Here is a 22,277-nt window from a genome sequence, read left to right as displayed (position 1 = left end):
CGTGTCCGCGAAGGGGACGTCAGCCAAGCGGAGGCCCGTGTCCGCCACCCGGAGCGCCTGCACCGTGCCATCGGTGGCCTGGTCCGTCGCCATCAGGGCGAAATCGACGCCGAGGTAGACGGCGTTGGTGCCGGCTCGAGAAAGGCAGTCGGCCACGGCGTTGTCCTTTCCGGCGACGTGCCGGATGTCCGTGGTGTATTCCGACACGGCGGAGAGGTGGCGCTGCTGGCGGGCCGACCACGGCTCCGTGACCTTGGCCATGGCGAAAATCAATGGCTTGTGGTCGACAAAGGCCGTGAATGGGCGGCCCTCCAGGAGGTGGCGAAAATGGCGGACGGCCAGGTACAGCCCGAGGAGCTCGCGGTCGAAAGTGCTGTACTTCAACTCGTTGGGCAGGAGTTGCCGGCTGAAGAACGCGAGCGGCTGCCAGGCCCCGTTTACCCATTGCTCATGAACCGCGCCCACGGCGTAGTCGGAGGCGTCCGTGGTGAGGGCGATGGGAGCATGGGGTACCGGGTGGGCCAGCAGCGTGGCGTTGGCGAGGGCCCGTTTCGCGCCGGTGAAAGCAGCGTCCATGTCCGTGGACCAGACGACGTCGCGCTTCGCCGGCTGGCCGCGGAGGGCGGCGTACAAGGACCGCATGAGTTGCGCAGCTCGGGGCACGAAGCGGTGGTAAAAGTTCACCATCCCGAGGAACTCCTGCAGCGCCTTGATGGAGCGGGAAAGCGGGAAAGCGGCGATGGCCTCGACTTTGGCAGGTAGCGGTACGGCACCGTTCCGGGTGATGTGGTGGCCCAAAGAGTCGATCGTCGCCGCACCAAAGTGACATTTGGCCGGGTTGACGATCAAGCCGTGCTCGCTGAGGCGGCCGAACAGCGTCCGGAGGTGGAGGAGGTGCTCGGCTCTGGACGTGCTGGCGACGAGGATGTCGTCCAGGTATGTAAAGAGGAACGGCAAGTCGCGCAGCACGCCGTCCATCAGGCGCTGGAACGCCTGTGCCGCGTTTTTGAGGCCGAAGGGCATCCGGAGGAATTCAAAGAGGCCGAAAGGTGTAATAACGGCCGTCTTCGGGATGTCGGCCGGGCGGACGGGCACCTGGTGGTACCCCCGAATCAGGTCCACTTTTGAAAAAATGGTCCGCCCCGCCAACCGGGTGGAAAAATCCTGGATGTGCGGGACGGGGTACCTGTCGGGGGTAGTGGCGTCGTTGAGGTGGCGGTAGTCGCCGCATGGCCGCCATCCGCCCCCCGGCTTCGGGACGATGTGCAGCGGAGAGGCCCAGGCGCTGTCGGAGCGCCGCACGATGCCGAGGCGCTCCAGCGCGGAGAACTCGGCCTTGGCGACGGCGAGTTTGGCTGGGTCGAGACGGCGAGCTCGGGCGTACACCGGCGGGCCCGTAGTGGGAATGTGATGCTCGATGCCGTGACGCACCGCGATGGCCGAAAACGTCGGTCGCGTGAGGGCCGGGAACTCCGCGAGGAGACGCGCGAAGTCGTCTGCCAACTGGAGGACGCAGGAAAGCTCGGTGGGTGCGGAACGGCTCAAGGCGCACGCCAGCGAGCTGAAAGTTTCGGCGTTGACGAGACGCCGACGTTTAACGTCGACCAGCAGCCCCTGGGCGCAAAGGAAATCGGCGCCGAGCAAAGCCATGGGGACGTCCGCCGTCACGAACTCCCAGCGAAAGAGCTGGCTGCCGAAGCGGAGGGCGACGGTGCGTGGGCCGAAGGTGCGGATGGCGGAGCCGTTGGCCGCGATTAAGGAGGGGCCGCAAATGGCGGCCCGCCTGTCCTCCACCGAAGTGGGAATGACGCTCAGCTGAGCGCCGGTGTCGCAGAGAAAACGCCACCCCGACGCTTGGTCCGCGATGAATAGCAGGTTTCCGGAACGGCCGGCGCTCATGGCTGGTAGTGAGCGCCGGCCCGCCCGTTTCCCGACTTGCCGAACGTGCACGGGGGTCGACATGATCGGGCCTGCCGTCCGAACCTGGCGTGGAAATAACACCAGGCCGGGTCTGGCGGGGGCTCCGGTCGACGCGTCGGGACCGGGCGATGCAGCGTCGCCGCTGCCAGTCGCGCCGGCCCGGCGGCCTCCGGGAAGGAAGCTGCGTCGCGGGCGTCGGGCGGGTGGGCGGGAGACTGCGCCGCGGGCGCCGACTGGGCGGCGGGCGGGCTCCTGGCAGCCACCCCGACGAGCTGGCTCCGACGAGCTGGCTTGCCGAATCGATCTTGTCGGCCTCCCTGGTGAGGTCGCGGGGGTTCGTGATGGTCGTGCTTGCCAGGGCGACCCGGACCTGGGCCGGGAGCTGGCGGAGAAAAAGCTCTCGGAAAAGGAAATCCGAGGGATGCTCGCCGAGCAACACGAGCATGTAGTCCATACGTTCGGACGGGCGCGTATCGCCGAGCTCAGGAAGGTCGAGCAGGCGTCGCGCGCGTTCAGCCGGGGAGAGGGCGAAAGCGCCCAGAAGAAGTGCCTTGATGGCGTCGTACTTGCCGTCAGCGGGCGGGCTCTGGAGGAGGTTCAGGCAGCGTGCGGCGGTCACGGAGCCGAGCGAGGCGACCACGTAATGGTATTTCGTGGTGTCCTCCGTAATGCCACGCAGGGTGAACTGGGAGTCCGCCTGAGTGAACCAGACGGCAGCATGTGCTTCCCAGAAAGTGGGCAGTTTGAGGGACACTGCCGTGTCCATCGCGTGTCGTAAACTCGGGGTCACCAGTGAAGGAGCAGCGCTCCTGCTTGAGACGGACGAAGTGACGGACAAGACACAAACTCGTCCGAGAAGATGTTTATTGAATAATCATCTCGGGAACTCTGAAAACCCGTTTATCGGGTTCGCATATATACAGTGGAACCTTGACTTACGAGTTTAATTCGTTCTGTGACCGAGCTCGTAACTCAAATTGCTCGTTTCTCAAATCAAATTTCCCCATTAAAATGCATTGAAATGCTATTAATCCGTTCCAGCCCGCCAAAAACCACACCAATTTTTTTTTAAATATACAGTATATATAAAAATATCTCGCGCTTTATATTTCACCTGTATGCAGCATACAAGTTGGCAGGATGGCCTGGACTGGAGGTACGCACACTTGACTCTAAAGTCTAAACTGTCCAGCCTGGGTTTGAATCCCGACCCAGCTATAACCTGTCATGGGTGAATCACAGGCAGGGTGATTCATCAATGTGTGTACCGCTAAACTGGGCGCCCCGTTTGCGTCCCATTAGTTGTTGGATGTTAAGGATCTCACCGTGTTTTCCACAAAGAGAAGGCGAGCTATCGCCGGCACTCTGAACAAGTTGTGGCCTGGCATGGCATGAACATGAAAACATGAACATGAACATGAACATGAAATGTTCGACATGAACATGAAATTTTCCAAAATAACCAAAATGCGAAAACAAAAATGCAGCGCTATACGACAGAGATACTGTACGTGCACGGCAAGATAACCACGTGACCGGAACCCACCTGGCGGCGTAAACTCAAAATAACCAACATGCGAAAACAAAAATGCAGCGCTATACGACAGAGATACTGTACGTGCACGGCAAGATAACCACGTGACCGGAACCCACCTGGCGGCGTAAACTCAAAATAACCAACATGCGAAAACAAAAATGCAGCGCTATACGACAGAGATACTGTACGTGCACGGCAAGATAACCCCGTGACCGGAACCCACCTGGCGGCGTAAACTCAAAATAACCAACATGCGAAAACAAAAATGCAGCGCTATACGACAGAGATACTGTACGTGCACGGCAAGATAACCACGTGACCGGAACCCACCTGGCGGCGTAAACTCAAAATAACCAACATGCGAAAACAAAAATGCAGCGCTATACGACAGAGATACTGTACGTGCACGGCAAGATAACCACGTGACCGGAACCCACCTGGCGGCGTAAACTCAAAATAACCAACATGCGAAAACAAAAATGCAGCGCTATACGACAGAGATACTGTACTTGCACGGCAAGATAACCACGTGACCAGGTGGCGAAAGCTCGTAACTCAGATCTCGGCTCGCATCTCAAAGCAATAAACCGCCCGAGCGACGGCTCGTATCTCGAAAAACTCGTAAGTTGGGGCACTCGTAAGTCAAGGTTCCACTGTATATCCAAACCAAAAAGCATACATCATAACCAAAGCCACGCCTCTCAGGCGAGGCACGCTTTGGTGGTCATGTGACCGACAGGTGCAAAGGATTATAACCTCGGCGCCGAGGTTTGGCCGCCGGTTACGTCACCGGCTTGGGCCAGGCGATTCTGTTGCTGGTCTCGAGCTTTGGGGGATCCATGGGTCGCTACACCATAATAATAAAAAAAATGGCAATAAAGGATGTAAAACGCCAGGTGCTGACTTCATTTTAACATCATTCATATGGCAGATATGTAAAGGTTCAAGAGCAATTTACTTTTTTTAAACTGACATTTCAGTTTAAAACTGAAGATTATAGCACTGATTATTTTATTGACTTCATTTTCAATTTACATCAAGAGAATAACAGCAAACCCTGTCTCTACAACCAATGGTGCTTAAAGTGTGATGAGTTGCATTATCACGAGTTATGGTTCAGTATTTAGGATCCAACTTTGAGTTCGATAAAAGATGGCAGGACCGTAAACACGGTTAGAAGTGCTTCAATAAACAGCAAGCTGGATGTTATAGAGCATTGCGGTTTGTTTCATAATTTTCGTGCAATTCTGTTGGGTATTGAGTAGAGCTTGATGGGCTGTTTTACCTTCAGGTACTCAAATTTACAAATCGACATTGTAACAGACACGTGCCACCTGAAAGATTAATTAACCTTTTTACTCCTCGTGTAATACTCAAGACTATATCATCGAGGATTTGTTGGCGTCTTAATGCATTCCTATTATGCGAGCCACAGCAAATGACGTTTCTGCAATATTTCTTTCGTTAAAACTATATATTTTATGAAATGGTAAGCCCGGATTGCATGTATTGGTATATTTTAAAGATATCAACACAAACAATGACCTTCTCCAAGCAAGACTGACCCACCGCAATGATTCGATCTCCAATCCCAATCCTCCCATCATTGGCTGCAGCACTGCCTGGGGTGATGCTCTTCACAAAGATGCCACACAACTCTGAGATAATCACAAGACATTACATTAGAAACATGTCAAAAAAAAACAAAACACTACAACATGACAGCAATCTAGAAACACTGCATTTCTCTTTCTTTATGCAGAGAGACATTTCTCTTTGGTAGTCTGCCTGAGGGCTGTAGTTTCTTTCACTCAAGCAACGTCTGTACCTCCTTCTTAATCCTCAGCCTGGTACCCACTATGGTAAGGGAGTCTGATTCTGATAAATATACACACATACATATATAAAGGCCATTGTCTCTGCAGCTGTCTGCCTTTGTTCCTTATGCACGGCCACATATTTTAAGTTACAAACTCCAAACTCGGGGTACAAATACAACTTTGTGTGTGTGGGGAGGAGGGGGGGGGGGGGTAACATACGGTATATGGCCAAGGCCTCACGTGGGGGTGTGGAGGGACTGGGGGAGGGGAGGAGGGAGGGGCATACATACTCTCTGTAAATGTGTACCGTGTAGCGCCACCTGGTGGTGGTAGTAAAGGGTATTGCAATTTCCTTCTTAACCTGGGTAACGCTGCGGTTAAAGCAGTCTTTGCATGGGTAAATTTCCTCCTCCTTCCAATCACCCCCTCCTTCCAATCACCCCTCCCTAAGATGGAGGGGCCTGTCAAAGCCCCCTCCCTCAAATGATGTATTGCAGTTTAGCGCTCCCTCTCCCTCTCCCCCTCCCATTCCCTCCCCTCCCATCCTCTCCCTCCCATTCCATCCACTCCCTCCCATTCCGTCCGCTCCCTCCCATTCCGTCCGCTCCCTCCCCTCCCTCCCACTCCTCTCTTCCCCCTTTCTATCTCTCCTCCCCCCTTCCCTCTTTTAGCAGAAATAAATATGACGACAGATTGGTCCATCAATGAAGTGACAGGTAGGCTCTTCTAGTATATGTGTGTGTGTGTATATATATATATATATATATATATATATATATATATATATATATATATATATATAGATATTGTTACGGACGCGGATAAGATGTTACTGGATTTGCCGAGCGGATGGCCGCCGCGCCCGAACAGTTACCCCGACTAACCCGATTCCTGAACGTTGGCCAAAATCGCGCCACAGATATTCAATAGGGAAAAGACAAAGGCGACACGGATGTGAAGAAGAAGAAGGAGACAAAAAGGGTTTGAAATACGATTATTATTTATTACTATTTACAGGATTGAAAGAAACCAAGGAAGAAGGAAAGATAAGAAAATAAAGCAGAAAGAGGGACGGACCAGAAAGACACAGTGAAAATACTAGCTTAACTAAACAGGCTTAGCTTATTACCCAGGACAGAACAAACAAAACAAACTCACGTACGCAAAAGGATCGAAGGGCAGGAATCGTTTGGATGGATGAGCAGGTGGAATCACAGGGCACAGCGAGCAGGTCCACTCCGGGCGGGAAGCGAGGAGCCGGCAGCTCCTTGTCTTCGGCTTTACACCGCACACCGGCAGGGTCACTCGCTGCCCCGTCAGGGCTTCACACGGCTGGTTGAAACTGGGCTGGTTGAAGCGGCTCTTTGTCAAAGGCTTTTCGTATCTCTCACGCAACAACCACCCAAAGGCTTTCCGTATCTCTCACGCAACTCCGGTGCAACTCTCAACTCTCTCCCGGTGGACTGCCAACCCTCTTACGCACCTGGACTCATCTGCCGTATCTCTGGTCTATCTTTCCCCAGCCATCGTCGCACCCTTCTCTCATACCTTCAGCGCGGGTGTGTCACGCCCTCGTCGGTTTCGGTACCGCCCTCCCCCCCCGTGCTCTGTTTCGTGACCTTGTATGGCAATCCCACGGGCTTGTCTCCTTATTTGGGCATGGCGCCGACGGCACGCCCCTCGTGGCGAGCCACGGGCTTGTTTCCTTATTTGGGCATGGGGCTGAACAGCCCCGCCCTTCGTGGTGCGCCCTGGGCTTGCCTCTCCCTGGCGACCCCGCCCCTCCTGTTCAAACAGAGCACGGAGCACATATTCACTATAGCAGCGAAATGAGAGGGTGCGCACCCCACGCTTGTGAACTGCTTTACCCAGAGATGGAGAGTTTGGCTGGGAAATGGAATTATTGAAGGGGAGCTATTCTTAATTGATTCGGTGCAATGGAGTATTAATTAATGGAAGACAAAGCTTTAGCCTAATACACAGAATAAGGAAATAAACTACCAACAAGGAGGAAATCTATGATTGGCTAACGTGATTGTTGATGACCTAATTACGGGACGCCCTTTTGACCTTTATACACAACGGGAGGAAGGAGGGCGATATTTTACAATGTACTATACAATAAAAAAACACAATAAAAAAAACACCATTCTCATATCCACAACAATATATATATATAGTGTTGTGGTTTTGAGAATAAAGGATGACCCCCCCCCCCCCCCCCCCTCGTAGGTAGACGCACCACAACATGTAGCCTCGCGGTAGTTCAGTTATTTCTTAGTAAATGTAAGCGTAGTCCTTTCCTGTGTTAGTTTTGCGTTGAGCAGGCCAGTGAGTAGGCCTCAATTTGGGCTAGCATGCCATGTGCTCGGCCTGGAACAAGTCTGGCAAGTCCGAAGGGAGGAGCTGCATGGGGAGTGGCCGGTAGGCAACGAGCCGCCGATCAGAGCTCGAGGGGAGTGGCTCACCATGGCGACGAGAGGTGGGGCTTGGAACATTCGAGTGAGACTCTGGGGCGGGGCCATAAAACCCTGCTCCGGCCCCCCCGCCTTTGTCAGTTGAGAGTCGCGCAGCCCATGAGTCGAGTTGAGAGTTGAGTTGAGAGTCGCGCAGCGCACGAGGTCGAGGCATCGAGTCAGAGTCGGGGTATCAGAGAGAACGAGTCGGAGTGCTTGTAACTGCTCGAGCTGCTTGTAATAGTGTCGTTGTACACGAACATTCCCCATGCCCTGCGCTCTGCTACCTGTATTAATCGCGCTTGTGAAGATGATCCATTCCGGGCCACAGACGCGCGATCTCCTCCTGCCTGTGTTTCCCTGCACGGACGTGACCGCCAGAGGGCCACGCCGGGCGAGCTGTCCGGGAGCGACTGACGGCAAAGCGCGTTCGGCACGCGAACTTACTTCCTCCATTTCCCCATGTGAGTGAGTGAGTGGGCCCTTTGTCTGGGTATAAGTTAACATTGCTTAAGTGCCTGCTCTGTGTCTCTTCGAATCACTGTACATAATAATAAATCGTGTTCTTCCTCTTATTTGATCGTTCCCGTCCCTTCTATCCATTGGCCTAGCATAGTACGAATAAAACCGCTCGAATTGGGTCCCATAAAAGTAACGGCACGAGTCACGTAATACGCACACCGCTTGGGCGTACTCGATTAGTGTGGCTTGTGCGAGGTCCGGTCCCCGTTTTCGCGGCAGCATGGGTCAAAGGTACGTGCGGCGTCGACCCGATACCCTTTTTCACGCTCACTGCGGAAGTGGCGATTCAGCCTCGTGGACACGAAGACCCAAGGGGGAAAAGGGGTTTAATCCCCCCTTTGTAACGTGGACGGGCTTCGGGAGATCCGCAACAATATATATATATATATATTGTTACAGACGCGGTTTTAGATGTTATTTTACCGAGCGGTTGGTATTACCGCGTCCGAACAGTTACTCCCCGATTAGAACCCGATTCCACCCGATGTTGACCAGATCGCACCACAGATATTCAATCGGGAAACCTCTAAAGCGACCGAAAGAGAATGAAAAGAGAAGAAGACAGAGTACGGAGGAAGAACAGATTTATTATACACACACAAGCAATGGATGGAAGAAGCAGTCACACAGCGAATCGTTAACTTACACTATTCATTTTTCCTAACCCCAAGACAACGAGTAGGACAGACGACGTTCACACTTACACGGGGGATATTGCAGGCAGGTAGGGCTTGAGGTGGATTGCTGGAGAGGGAGGAGGGTCGGAGGCAGCAGCTCTCAATTCCTCGCGGTTTTGGCGGGAAAACCCTCCGTCGCGTATCCGCTGCTGTTGCTTTAGACGTCACGCGCTGGCTCGGGCACACCTGCTCCTCTCCTTCTGGTGGAGCCGTCTCCCTCCTTTCAGCGCGTCTCTCCAAAGCTGGTTTCCTTTCCGAGTACCTCTCCTCTTTGGCTTGGAGCGTTTCGCATCTCACCGCTCCTCTTGGTGTCGCCCCTTCGCTCATCTCCCAGGTCATCTGGTGAAGCAGTCCCTTACAGTCGCTTTTATCACTCGGGGCGGAATCAAGCCGCCGGCTCCGAGGGCACGCCTACCGGGTCGCTCACCACGGTGCTGATTGGCTGTTAGGGCTGGCTCACTCCTCCCCTCTATGACGAGGTGGAGACACGCCTTTCTTCTCCGAGGTTAGCACATGGGCAATGGCGGCTTGCGGGATTGAACACCACTCGCCCCCCCTTTTGAAAGGAACTTTGGAGAGCGGAGATGTTTGGGGAAATTGCAAGGGCCTACGCTTATTTTGTTTGATACAATGCAAAGTCAATCTAGTGGGAAACACATATTTAGCCTACATAGAATAAGGAAATACACTATTTAAAAAGATATATCGTGACCTGCGTGTAAGTTTCATGGAATTAACTAGGAGGACGGCTGCGACCATTATTTACATTACCAGGGTGTTACCATACTTTTGTAACGTTCACATTGTAACGTTTTCACATTCGTTACACTTCCTCCAAAATTGTTACACTTCTCAAAAAAACCGTTACACTTCTCAAAACCGTTACAACATATATATATATATATATATATATATATATATATATATATATATATATATATATATATATATATATATACACACGTCTTAATTATTTGTCTTAATTCCATGAAGCAACAAGAAGAAAACCTGTCTATGAAACGGAAATAATGTGAAAGAATTGCAACTTGTGTAAAAAAAATGAATAATTGTGCTCCACACTACACTGCTATGGGTTGGCATGCCAGAAAACCGTTGCCAAACCGCCAGACGTTGCCATTTAGAAAGTGCCACACATGCCAGACTATAAAAGTAGAGGTGGTGGTATATTTGTTGTGTGGTACATGCTGTGGTTCTTGGGAAATATCACATGACAAGCATATATCAATCAAACTCTGGGCAATTGAAAGCTACTGTGCATGCGGCAGATTGCAGCCCCAATTCATGTTTCAGAAGGAGCCATATGTAAGACTGAAGAGGATACACGAAACTGGCAGTGTTGAAAATATAAAAGTGCCTAAGGAAAAAAAACCCAAACTCTCCAAAAGTGATGTTAAGTGCTTGAGGGTATGTTCCCCACGTGACAGACGATGATCCAGTAGTGATCTTGCAAATGACCAAGCTGAGAGTATGGGTGTTAACGTTTCTTCAATCATAGAAAGGTGCACATGAACGCAAGATGGTCTCAATGGGTGTGTAGCTGCCCAAAGGCCTTTGCTGAGGATTCAAATAGAGAGGCAAATTAAACAAAGGTTTCAGTCGGCTTACAATTGATACTGGGTGGTTTGCCCTTCTCTTCCCAAAGATAGTCAAAGCAGGAATTCGGAATTTCTTCATGGCGCTGACAATAAGTCACCAGCTCATGGTGCAAGATACAACAACAACAACATGCATTTTAAAGGCCATTTTCCCTGCTAGAGCGGGGGTTAGCCTTGCGGTCCCCATGACAATCTTCTCCATTTTGCCCTATTTTCTGCATCTCTCCTTGTTAACCCCCTTGCCCGCATTTCTTCTTCCACCATCTTTAGCCAAGTCTTTCTCGGTCTTCCCCGTCTTCTACTTCCTTCTACATTCATTTCCATCACTCTTCTCAACCAGTCACTTTCATCCTTCCTCAACACATGACCAAACCATCTCAACCTGTTCCTCTTCACAGCATCAATCACAGGCTCTATTCCCATCATCTTTCGCAATTCATCATTTGTCTTCCTCTCTCTCAACGATACTCCACACATCCGTCGAACCATTCGCATTTCCACCCTTTCCAACCTTCGTTGCTGCTCTACGTTCATTACCCATGTCTCGCTCCCATAAATCATAACACTTCTCACACATGCAGCATACACCTTTCCCTTCAGCTTCAACGACACTCCCCTCATCATCAGCACGCCACTCAATTCCCGAAACTTCTTCCATGCACATCTAACTCGAGCAACCGTTGCCGAGTCTGATCCACCTTCTCCATTCAGCATGTCTCCGAGGTAGCAAAATGTTTTCACACCTTCCAGCTTCACGCCGTCTCCTAGATCCAACTCAACATTTCCTCCATCTGCAGCTCCCTCTGTGCACACCTTACATTTGAATGGAGCTGCCACACTGGTTAATGACCCTCTCAGACCACTACATTTTTGATGAACCCACTCAGCGCACATTGTACATTGAATGGAGTTCACTCCGACACCCTTCCTGCACACAGCACAGGGCCACTTCCCAGTTCTTTCCACCTCACCACATGCTTTACCACTTGCCATCACCTTCGTCTTTCTGATATTCACCTTCAGACCTTTTGTCTCCATACATTCCTTCCACGTGTTCATCTTTTCCTTCAGTCCATCCATACTTTCCGCAATCAACACCAGATCATCTGCATACAACAACTCCCACGGTAAACCCTCCTTTACGTTCTGAGCCAGCACCTCCATCACAGCTACAAATAGAAGTGGACTTAGTACCGACCCCTGATGCACTCCCACCTTCACCTCAAACTCACCACTGTTCCCGTCCTTCGTCCTTACAGCTGTGCGCGCTCTTTTGTACATTGCCATCACTACTCTGATCAACCATTCCTCCACTCCTAACTTCCTCAATGCACATGTCAATACTTTGCGTGGAACCCGATCGAATGCTTTCTCCAGATCAACAAACCCAAGAAACAACTTCTTCCTCTTCTCCATGTACTTCTCCTGCAACTGCCTCACAATGAAAAGCGCGTCTGTCGTTCCTCTTCCTGGCATAAATCCAAACTGCATTTCGTCGATCTTCACTTTCTTCCTTATCCTCCTCTCCAACACCCTTTCCAATACCTTCATTCCATGCTCCAATAACTTTATCGCTCGGTACGAGCCACACTCCAGAGGGTCACCTTTCCCCTTGTATAGAGGGACGAGGGTACTCAGTTCCCAAGCCACTGGAATGCGGCCTTCTTTCACCACCAGATTACAGATCTCTGTCATTCTCTTCACACCCCAACTTCCTGCTGCCTTCAACATATCTCCCACAACTCCCGTCGGCCCTCCCGCTTTTCTACCCTTCATTGCTTTTATCGCTTCCTCAACTTCCTTCTCAGTTATCTTCTCTGCCGGTCCTAAAATTGGGTTACTCTCTATGTTGCCATCCCATTCATTCTCTGTATTCAACAGCATTTCCATATATCTTTTCCATCTTCCTTTAATTCCATCTGGGTCAACAACGATTTGTCCCACTTCATCCTTCAAGCAGCTCACCCCCATAACATCACACCTCTCTTTCGCTATCTGCTTTGCAATCCTGAATACTGCTTTCTGACCCTCTTCCGAATCCAAGCGTTCTCCGAACATTTTCCTACATGCCTCCTGCGCCTTTGCTACCTCTTTCTTTGCAGCCTTCCTGGCTGCCTTATAACTTTCATGCTCTGCTGTTTCTGCTCCCGTACCCTTCGCCTTCTGCCACTCCTTGAACTTCTTCCTCTTCTCGTCAATCCTCTTTCCAACGTCATCATCCCACCACCATGTTTCCGAGTGCCTCGGTGGTCCTTTTGTCCATCCACATACCTCACCAACGGCTCCCAACAGACTAGCTTTCATTGACATCCAACCACTTTCAAGCTCAACCACATCATCCTCGACCCTGTTCAGCCGCTCTTTTAATGCCTCCCTTACTGTCACCTCTTTCAACCTCCACACCTTCATTCTCAGTTGGTACTTCACCCGCCGAGCTCTCCTCGCACCTTTCACCCTTACGTCACAGACAACCAAGTGGTGCTGTGAAACAGCCTCCTCCCCCGGGATCACCTTTGTGTCTCGGAGGTGCCCCCTATCTCGCCTACGCACCATCAGGTAGTCAACGGTTGTCGTCGACCCACCTGACGTGTATGTAACAAGCTTATTATCCTCTTTCTGGAACTGAGTATTACAAATCAACAAATCAGCTCCATCAGCAAACTCCAATATCCTTTCACCTTCTCCATTTCTCACACCATATCCGTAACCCCCATGAACTCCGTCAAAACCATCCATTCTCCTTCCCACATGTCCATTTAGGTCTCCTCCTACCACAACAACTTCATCTTTCACGTTTTCCATCAGCTTCTCTATTGCACACCAGAACTTGTCCTTCTCTTCATCCCTTCGACCAACCTGCGGAGCATATCCCGAGATGACGTTCACCAAGAGCTTTCCAATCATCATTTTCACCATCATCAACCTATCACTCACTCTAGTCACACTCACCACACTGTCTACAAACTCCTCAGAAAACAGGACACCAACACCATTCACGCCCTCCGGGCACCCTTGCCACACAAACTTGTATTTCTGTCCCTGCCTACCCTTCACCATTCTCACACCACTTCCCTTCCATCTCGTCTCTTGCACACAACATATGTCCACTCTTCTTCTGACCAATACTTCCACCACTTCTCCTGATCTCCCTGTCATTGTCCCTACATTCCATGTCCCAAACCTCAGAAACCGATCTCCACTTCGGGCTGTACCCTGCCCATATGTAGTTGTAATTGTCATGGTTCTCTTTTTGAGGCAATGTTTTTTTTTTTATGGCCGGATGCCCTTCCTGACACCAACCCTCTTAGTCGCCTCTTACGACAAGATACCTGTGCAAGATACCCTGCGATTTTACATCCACCAACTAATGCTAGCAGATCGTTTCCCTGCTTAATGCCGATCTGGAACACTGCATGTTGTGATGCAACATTCTTCCTGAGAAGCACCAATTAAAGAGTTTATAATTGAACCAAAAATTGCCATCCCCATGGGTGACATGCCAAAACCTCCACCACCCTTCCTTCCATCCGCCCAGGCTCTTTGTGGTGCTCGGCACTGAAAATGCTGCTCGCATGGCACACTGCTCTAAAACCCCCACCCCCGTGTTGGAGAAGTTGGAGTGCATGCTGACCAAGATGAAAGCAGAATAGTTTTGTCATGCTCAAAATCTTGGAGCAGGCCCAGTCTGAGTGCTAAAAAAAAACACACCAAGAAATAAGAAAGCAGATGCACCAATAACAAACTACAATAAAGGGGCAGCAAAAGTGTGCATGAACAAAATGGAGGATACTCTGTTCATGTAATTCCAGCAGAAGCCTAAATAAGAAAAAACTCATTTTCAGATTTTCAAGAGGATTTGTGCTTCTTCCACACATATGACAATTAACCAGCATTCACCTCCATTATTGGATGTTTGCAGTAAAATCAACTTTTATTTCATGTTAACTAATGCCATGTAATATATTGTGCTCGTCTTTCATGAGAAATTGTATGTGTGGTAGCACATTTAGCCAAGTTTACAATATGACAATGTAGAGTTGGGGTTCTGCAGTAAATGTTCTCATGACACACGTTGTTTGTGCTTGTAACACCCTGAATATAAAGGGACTTTTTCTCTCAATAGAATCGAGGGAGATCAATTGTTTTACTGTCACGAATAGATTATATATATTTATATATATAACCATTACTTGTGAGGTACCCGTCTCACGTGGCCCAAGTGCGAGTAAACAATGTGGAAACTAATTCTTGCCAACAAACTTGTAAGTTTCTGAATGTATGTGTTATGACTTCATTTATTTTCTTTACTATGTATATTATGTAATTGAGTTTTTGTACTCATGTCACTTGTGTTTATCTCATACCAGCTGGGATACCCAGCATTTTTTTTTTTTGTATACAGGATCGAGGCTCGTGAAAGAGCTAACATTTATCACACAAAAAAATCAAACAGACACACAAAACATATAAGGGTAGAGGTAGACAAGATGGGGAGACAAGGGGAAGCACACAAACACAACATTTGGGAGCAGGGACATCGGGAGATCTGTGAGAGGGAGAGGGCTTGGGGGGAGGAGGTGTGGGAATGGGGGGTGGGGGGAGGGTTGGAGAAGTATAAAACACAAGGACACTGCAAGGACTTCCAGGAAAGAAGTTGTTATTTCAAAAAAAGTGGATCTGGAGTGAAATTAGTGGGGGTAGAATAGATCAAGGTTTTGGATGGGGGAAGGTAAGAGATGGTAGTGAACAGCTGTTTTAAAGACCTGGAGGGAGGAGTGGGATTGAAGAGAGTGAGGGAGTTTGTTCCAGAGGCAGGAGAAAAGAGGAATGAAAGAGTGAAGGTGAATAGAGAGTCTTGATTTTGGCAGTTTAACCAAAAGAGAGTTGCAGGCAGATCTTGTGCGACCTGTAGGAATATTTGGGGGACACCGCCCAGACAGAGCTGGGGGAGCTAGGCCGGAGAGGAGTCGATAGAATACAGAAAGCCCACCTACCTGCCTGCGGTGAGTGAGTGACAGGCCCTCAGAGTTAGCTTCATCGTGGGAGATTCCAATGATTCTGAAAGCTTTGGTTTCAACAGTGTGAAGCTGAGCTAGGTGTGAGGCAGGTGCACCGGCCCAGAGGGGAGAACCTTCCATTGAGCTGCGGATGAAAGCCTTGTATGTAATGAGTAGCTCAGGTGTGCCAAGGAAGGACTTCGCACGACGGAGGATGCCCAGTCGGCGACTGGTTTTGGAGGCCAGCTTGGAAATGTGGTTTTCCCAGGAAAGATCATGGCAGATAGTGAGACCCAAAGGCTTGAGTGACAGAACGTTTTGGAGAGGATTGTTCAAAAGTAGATGGGAGGGTTGTCCAGTCGGTCTTTTTGGAGAGACATAGTAAGAGTGTGAGATTTGTCAGGATTGAAAGACGTGTTCCACTTGTTTGACCAGTCTGTGATTTTGTCCAGGTCTGCAGAGAGTGAGGAGGCTGCAGACTGCCGATCTGAGGGATGAGGAATGGAGCGACAGAGAGTAGAGTCATCAGCAAAGAGATAGAGAAGATTTTCGAGAGAGTCAGAGAGATCATTGATGAAGATCAGAAAAAGCACAGGGCCCAGAACACTGCCTTGGGGAACTCCAGCCTGAACAGGAAGAGGAGATGACAGAAACCCATTCAGGGCCACACATTGACGACGACTAGAGAGGAAGTCCGCCAGCCATGTGTGGAGATTTCCATGGATACCAAAGGAGCAGAGTTTGGTGAGCAGAGCGGGGTGCCAGACCGTATCGAAGGTACGTGATATGTCAAGGGAGACAGCTCTAATTTCCTCTTTGGCATTGAGGACCTCCATCCATTGTTGAGACAGCAGAAGCAGCATGTCCAGAGTAGAATGACCTGGTCTGAAACCAAATTGATGGTCAGAGATCAAGCCATTGGAGAAGAGGAAAGATTTCCGCCTCCGCTTTCCGCTTTCGGAAAGATTCCGAAAGACTTCCGCTTCCGGTCCGGTCTGGAGAGGACGCTGGCGTTACTTGTTCGCCGCTTCTCCGACTGGGCCATTGTACATAGCTTGCTTTTCTGGTGGTCGTGGCGGATTTTTGACCGTTGGGTCTGCCCTCTGCTCGGTCCCGGCTCTGCTCCTGGCTTCGCCTGCCCGGCTCCTCCACTGTTTCCTCAGGCCCGCTCCCGTTGTTTGCGGCGGTGGCTGTTTGCCGCTGTGGTCTTGATTAGCGGCTGCAGTCGTTTGCCGCTGCGTTTGCCGCTTTGCCTCCTCGACCTTGGCCTCGTACTCGTCCCTTCGCTCCTGCCTGGCATGGCTCTGAGGTACTCCGCCGCAGGGCTTCTTCTGCTCGGTACCCGCTCCACCCCATCATGCATCTCTGCCATTAAATCAAATGGACTCCTCCGACGGCCCAGGTACATTCACCGTGGCTCCGGTCGTAAGTTTGTTTATTTGCAATCAGGTCACTCCATCCCCGTCCTCTGGTCGGCTCAGCGCACTCTCACTCTTCGTCCCAGCGCACCTGGTCACAGCAACGCACACGATCGCACCTCCTGCCTACGAACCCTGGCTAAATCACCTGAATTCATCCCTGCTGTTCAAAACAACATCAAGCTCACCCTGTTCAACACCCGGTCCCTCAACAACAAATGCCTCATCCTGAACGAATACATCCTGGATAACAAACTGGACTTTCTCTGTCTCACCGAAACCTGGCAACAACCTCTGGACTACTACACACTTAACCTCACCACACCCAATGGATATTCCGTCAATAAACCACGCTCGGAGGGCCGAGGTGGTGGAATTGCCGTTATCCACCGTCAAGACATCAAGACCAACCTCATCTCCATCTCATCTGCTCCATCATTTGAACACCTGGCTTTAAAACTCTCTGGTCGCACGCAGTCAGTCATGGCTGTCGTCTACCGCCCTCCCAAACCACACCCATCATTCCTGTCTGACTTCTCCTCCTTTCTGACCCAGCTATGTTCCCTCTCCCCCTCAATCCTCCTCCTTGGTGATTTCAATATCCACATGGACTCCACTGACTCCACAATAACCACTGACTTCACTGATTTACTCACCTGCTTTAACCTCACTCAACATGTCGACTTTCCTACCCATATCCGTGGTCACATTTTGGACCTTGTCTGCTCCACTGGATTAAATTTGCACCATCTCTATGGCTCCGACCTCACCCTCTCTGACCACTTAGCCATCACTCTGACCATCAACATCCCCGCCCCAACACCAAGGCATTATCGCACAATCAACTTCCGTAAGCTAAACGCTCTTTCACCTACCTCATTCTCATCCACCCTCTCTGAAAAAATGTCCACTTCTCCCTTCATTGACCTCCACACCCCTTCCGACCTCACTGACTACTACAACCACACTCTCTCCTCCTGCCTTGACCAGCTTGCGCCTGTAAAAACCAAAACAGTTTCTTTCACCCATTCTGCTCCCTGGTTTACACCTGAACTCCACCTGATGAAAACTCGTGCTCGCCAACTTGAAAGACTCCGCAATAAAACGGGTCTCACAGTTCACTCCCAAGCCTACAAGGACCACCTACAACACTACAAAGATGCCCTCTCCCGCGCCCGCTCTGCCTACTACTCTCAAATTATCCACTCTGGCTCCGGAAACCCAAAAGCACTCTTCTCGACAATAAACAAACTCCTCCGCCCCCTGAACACCACCACCCAGTCATTCACAGTAGACAACTGCATCTCCTTCCTCTCTTTCTTCCAACGCAAAATTGACAACATCTACAACAGCTTGACCGCACCCGCTCCCCCTCCAACCACCTGCCCCCCCTTGTCCTGCCATCCCCTGTCTCGGTTCTCCCCAGTCTCCCCTACTGACCTCTCTGAACTCCTCATAGGAATGAAAACTGCCACCTGCACTCTTGACCCCATCCCCTCCAGCTTTGTCAAAGCCTCCCTCCCTGCTCTCTCTCCACTTATCATTGCAACAATAAACTCCTCCCTGTCTACAGGCATCGTCCCACCTTCCTTCAAAATTGCTGCTGTTACCCCCATTCTAAAAAAACCTGGTCTAAACCCTGACACCCTAAACAACTTCAGACCCATCTCCAACCTACCCTTTCTGTCAAAAGTTTTGGAACGCGCTGTAGCCACTCAACTCAAACATCATCTCTCTGCCAATAACCTGTATGAAACATTCCAATCCGGATTCCGGTCCAACCACAGTACTGAAACTGCTCTCCTCAAAATCACCAATGACCTTCTCCTCTCCTCTGACGCTGGCAACCTCAACATTCTCGTCCTCCTCGACCTCAGCGCTGCCTTTGACACCATCGATCACACTATCCTCCTCACCCGACTTGAATCCACCTTTAACGTTACCGGCACTGCCCTCTCTTGGATTAAATCATACCTCTCTGACAGATGCCAGTTCATCTCCATCAATAACTGCAAATCCCCCACTGCTCCCCTCCCCCAAGGTGTCCCCCAAGGTTCAGTTCTTGGCCCCCTCCTCTTCATCCTTTACCTGTCCCCGCTCGGTCACTTAATCCGCCGTCATGGTCTCCAATTCCACTGCTTCGCCGATGACATCCAGCTTTTCATCTCCACCAAGTCCGTCTCCACCGACACCCACTCTATCCTGACAAACTGCATCACTGAAATAAAATCCTGGCTTCAAATCAACTTCCTCAAGCTTAACTGTGATAAATCTGAAATAATCATCATTGGCCCAAAAACGCTCACAAAATCCACCCATAACTTTGCCCTCAACATCGACGGTATCCCAGTATCCACCTCCCCTCACATCCGGAATCTTGGCGTCATCTTTGACCAAACCCTTTCCTTCGACAAATACACTAAACAGATCACAAAGTCAGCCTTCTTTCACCTGAAAAACATTGCCCGTCTCCGCTCATCCCTCTCCTCCACGGCTGCAGAAACCCTCATCCACGCCTTCATCACCTCCCGTCTGGACTACTGCAATAGCCTCCTCTATGGTTCACCCTCAAAAATCACCAATAAACTCCAATACATTCAGAACTCCGCTGCCCGTCTACTCACCCATTCCCGGACCCGTGACCACATCACCCCCGTCCTTTACAAGCTTCACTGGCTCCCCATCCCCCAGAGAATCCAGTACAAAATCCTCCTCTTGACATACAAAGCCCTCCATAACCTGGCCCCATCCTACCTGGCTGACCTCCTCTCCAGACACACTCCCACCCGCAACCTCCGCTCTGCTGGTACCAACCTCCTGACCCCCTCCATCCGGACCAAATTCAGATCCTGGGGGGACAGGGCCTTCTCCATCGCTGCTCCCACCCTCTGGAACTCACTACCTCACACCATCAGAGACTCCTCCTCACTCACCACATTCAAAACATCACTAAAGACCCACCTGTTCAACACTGCATTCAACATTCAACCCACAGCATTTAACCCCTGACTATCTCTGCTCCTTCTCCCTCCTTTTGCTTTAAATATTTCCCTATTGATTCTTGTCTTTTTGCAATTGTTGTTTTCATGTATTGTTATGCATTATGTTTTGCACTCTGTCAAAGCGCCTTTGGGCTTCTGGAAAAGCGCTATACAAAATAAATGAATTATTATTATTATTATTATTTAATATCAGAAGTGATGATGGATTCCATGACTTTGCTGATAATTGGGAGAAGGCTGTGGCTACAAAGGTTTAGGCATTATCGAGCAATTAGGTGGTTGTAGGTTTTTTCAATAATTTCATTTTTCAAATTTTGCATTTTTTTTGCTTAAAACATTCCCCCGCCATTCACACTGATAAACCTCTGAAAGTTTGACGAAGATCCGTTTGGCCATCTCTGAGAAAAATGGTGACACACAGACACACATCTCTCTTATAGTATAGATTTGATCTTAAGTAAAGCACATCGAGACATTTTACCAAATGTTATATGTGCTAAAAAATATAAAAATTATTATTATATAATACAATGCAGACACACGCATGCATGCACAGGCAGCCTTCATTTTCCTCACCAGAATTCCTTTCACCAACATATCCAGCAATAGTGATGCCCAGCCCATGCTCGTCTTTCACCAAGTTAACTTCATATCTCTCCAGCTCATCTTCATTATCCACATTCTGTCGAGGTTAAAAACAACCATCAATATAGGAAGAAACTTTTATCAAAGAAAATATCGCTACATTTGATACAAATTGCAATTGTGGCAACATCACCTCCACCCACTCTCCAGGGAAAGACGATTCATCGAAGGAAGCAGCATTTGAGATCGGATAGCCTGAAAAAGCTTCAGGTGGCAGTATTTGTTCGCCTTCGTATGCCACTTGATCAGGAGTGTCCACACAGGTTTCTGTTGCTTCTTTGTGAGCCACCAATAGAAGAACATGTGCACCGCAGTGGCGAAGTTCCTCTGCCACCTGCTCCGTGCTCATTCCACGAACGTCAGTCTCTCCAATCTGCAGGATACGATCTCCACTCCGCAAACGACCATCCTGTTTGGATTATATAGGGTACTGTATTTGCAGGCTTCAGGTGGCACAAAAGGTAAAACACAGGGAGATACAAAGATCCATTTCAAAACGTAACAAGGAAGCAGTGAGGAAAGGGCAGATTTGTTATGAAATGGTAACAGATGATAGGAAAGGTGTGAGGAATGAAAGAGGTTGTGGGAAGGGGAGGCAGTAGATGTGGAATTACAGAAAAAGAGCCCATTTAAATATTAAAAAGTACAAAAGGTTTTTGAAGAGGAATTAGAGAAGTTATAGAGATGGCTCACAATACCAAAAGGTTAAGAAACAAGGTAGGGATGACAAAATGATTCCTTCTCAATTTTTCTTTCAGCGCCTTGTATCCATCAACAAGGAAAAGGTGACACACACCAGGGGCGGATCCATGGGGGGTTCACTGGGTGCACATAACTCCCCCCCCCCCCCCCCCCCCCCCACCTCACACACCCACGATTCTGCCCCTACCTTTTTTACCTCCGCCAACTGGAATGGACAGAGGTTGTTTTCACCACTGTCATTTTGTTTGCGTGCAGGAAATCTCAAAATGTTATTGACGGATTTACAATGAAATCTGGTGGGCAGGTTGAGTGTGTGACATGGAGGAATGATTTGAATTTGGTGAAAATCCGAATCCGGATGCAGATACGAGAATATATATTTTTTCAAGTGATTCTTCGTCATTGAGAGATCGGGCAACAATGATAGATCGTACTGAAGGAACTGCGCTCCAACGCGAGTCGAAAGAATTGACGCGACCAAAGACGGAATTCGTCCGAGTTGCTTTATTGAAACAAAACAGCTCAGGTATTCTGACAAGCCCGTTTTTCGGGCAGCAATATATATACACATTTATGTCGGGAAGTTTGCCCGGCAAAAGCTATACCGGGCATGCCCGGGTGTCAAGGGCGAGCCTTGGAAAGGCGAGTCTGGACCTGCCCGGGCGTGTTTGGCTGGGGCCTGGCAAGTCGAGGCTGGGCGTGCCCGGGCGCTCTGGACGAGCACTGGAAAGGCGATAGCGGGCATGCCCGGACGCTCTGGGCGAGCCCTGGAAAGGCGATAGCGGGCATGCCCGGACGCTCTGGGCGAGCCCTGGAAAGGCGATAGCGGGCATGCCCGGACGCTCTGGGCGAGCCCTGAAAAGGCGATAGCGGGCATGCCCGGATGCTCTGGGCGAGCCCTGGAAAGGCGAGAACGGGCATGCCCGGGAAAGACGAGACCGGGCGTGCCCGGGAGGTTCGGGCGT

At 50.1% G+C, this 22,277-nt stretch overlaps 1 protein-coding gene across 1 annotated transcript in view; it reads right to left on the bottom strand.

Annotated features, from left to right (window-relative positions):
• LOC137410727 (multiple PDZ domain protein) overlaps positions 1-22,277 on the bottom strand; it is a 197,606-nt gene that overhangs the window by 73,483 nt on the left and 101,846 nt on the right. Inside the window, exons 8-10 of the mRNA XM_078778865.1 lie at positions 20,744-21,019; positions 20,542-20,647; positions 5,027-5,115 (exon numbers count right to left, since the gene is read on the bottom strand). Coding sequence (XP_078634991.1) covers positions 5,027-5,115; positions 20,542-20,647; positions 20,744-21,019 — 471 coding nt within the window. The remainder of the gene's footprint in view (positions 1-5,026; positions 5,116-20,541; positions 20,648-20,743; positions 21,020-22,277) is intronic.

This window comes from Myxine glutinosa, chromosome 1, assembly GCF_964187855.1.
Source record: "Myxine glutinosa chromosome 1, kmMyxGlut1.1, whole genome shotgun sequence".
Taxonomy (NCBI): domain Eukaryota; kingdom Metazoa; phylum Chordata; class Myxini; order Myxiniformes; family Myxinidae; genus Myxine; species Myxine glutinosa.
Note: the sequence above shows the minus strand (reverse complement) of the source record. Positions and strands in the feature narration are given on the sequence as shown.